The 483-nt window shown below is 38.9% G+C and overlaps 1 protein-coding gene across 1 annotated transcript in view; it reads left to right on the top strand.

The window, feature by feature from the left end:
• The window catches only part of LOC107570849 (ras GTPase-activating-like protein IQGAP2), a gene marked incomplete at its 5' end in the record, with an annotated part of 9,674 nt that extends 9,261 nt beyond the window's left edge, over positions 1-413 (top strand). The window contains 3 exons of the mRNA XM_016257129.1: positions 71-127; positions 208-306; positions 402-413. Coding sequence (XP_016112615.1) covers positions 71-127; positions 208-306; positions 402-413 — 168 coding nt within the window. The remainder of the gene's footprint in view (positions 1-70; positions 128-207; positions 307-401) is intronic.
• Between the last annotated feature and the right edge of the window lie 70 nt (positions 414-483).

Raw genomic sequence — 483 nt, 5'->3', positions numbered from 1 at the left:
AGAGTTGTAAATAAATGCTGAATAATGTTCATATTTCTCTCCTGTGGGATGTTGTTGTGCGCATCTGTAGGTGATTTTAATAGGAGTTATAACCGCTACAGCTGCATGCACCCACAACCCGTGTCTGGTCAGTCCTCATTCTTACGTTCAGACAGGTATCTGCAGAGGAGTTCAATATTAAAATAAACTGATGTTTGTCATGGTCAGGTGATCACTTCTCAAGTGCTGAATCTGCTCAATATCTGCAATGTGGTGACGGCCGTCCTCGTGTTTTTCGTCAGAGTCTTCTTTGTATTTCTTGGAGATGTGAGTGATTGCTTCTGCTGGTAGTTTCTAGTCTCGTTCTGATCAGAGCACATCTAATGCACAGACAAACTAATGTTTGATTAATCTGAAATCAGTTTGGATTCTGACAAACTTTCATGCATGTAAACATACCTAGTCTGATTTGAATTATTACCATACAAGTAACCTTTTTTTTTT

Source organism: Sinocyclocheilus grahami, unplaced genomic scaffold (assembly GCF_001515645.1).
Source record: "Sinocyclocheilus grahami isolate Dianchi unplaced genomic scaffold, SAMN03320097.WGS_v1.1 scaffold1512.1, whole genome shotgun sequence".
Lineage (NCBI taxonomy): Eukaryota > Metazoa > Chordata > Actinopteri > Cypriniformes > Cyprinidae > Sinocyclocheilus > Sinocyclocheilus grahami.
The sequence above is the reverse complement of the archived record's forward strand: the minus strand, read 5'-3'. Positions and strand labels throughout refer to the sequence as shown.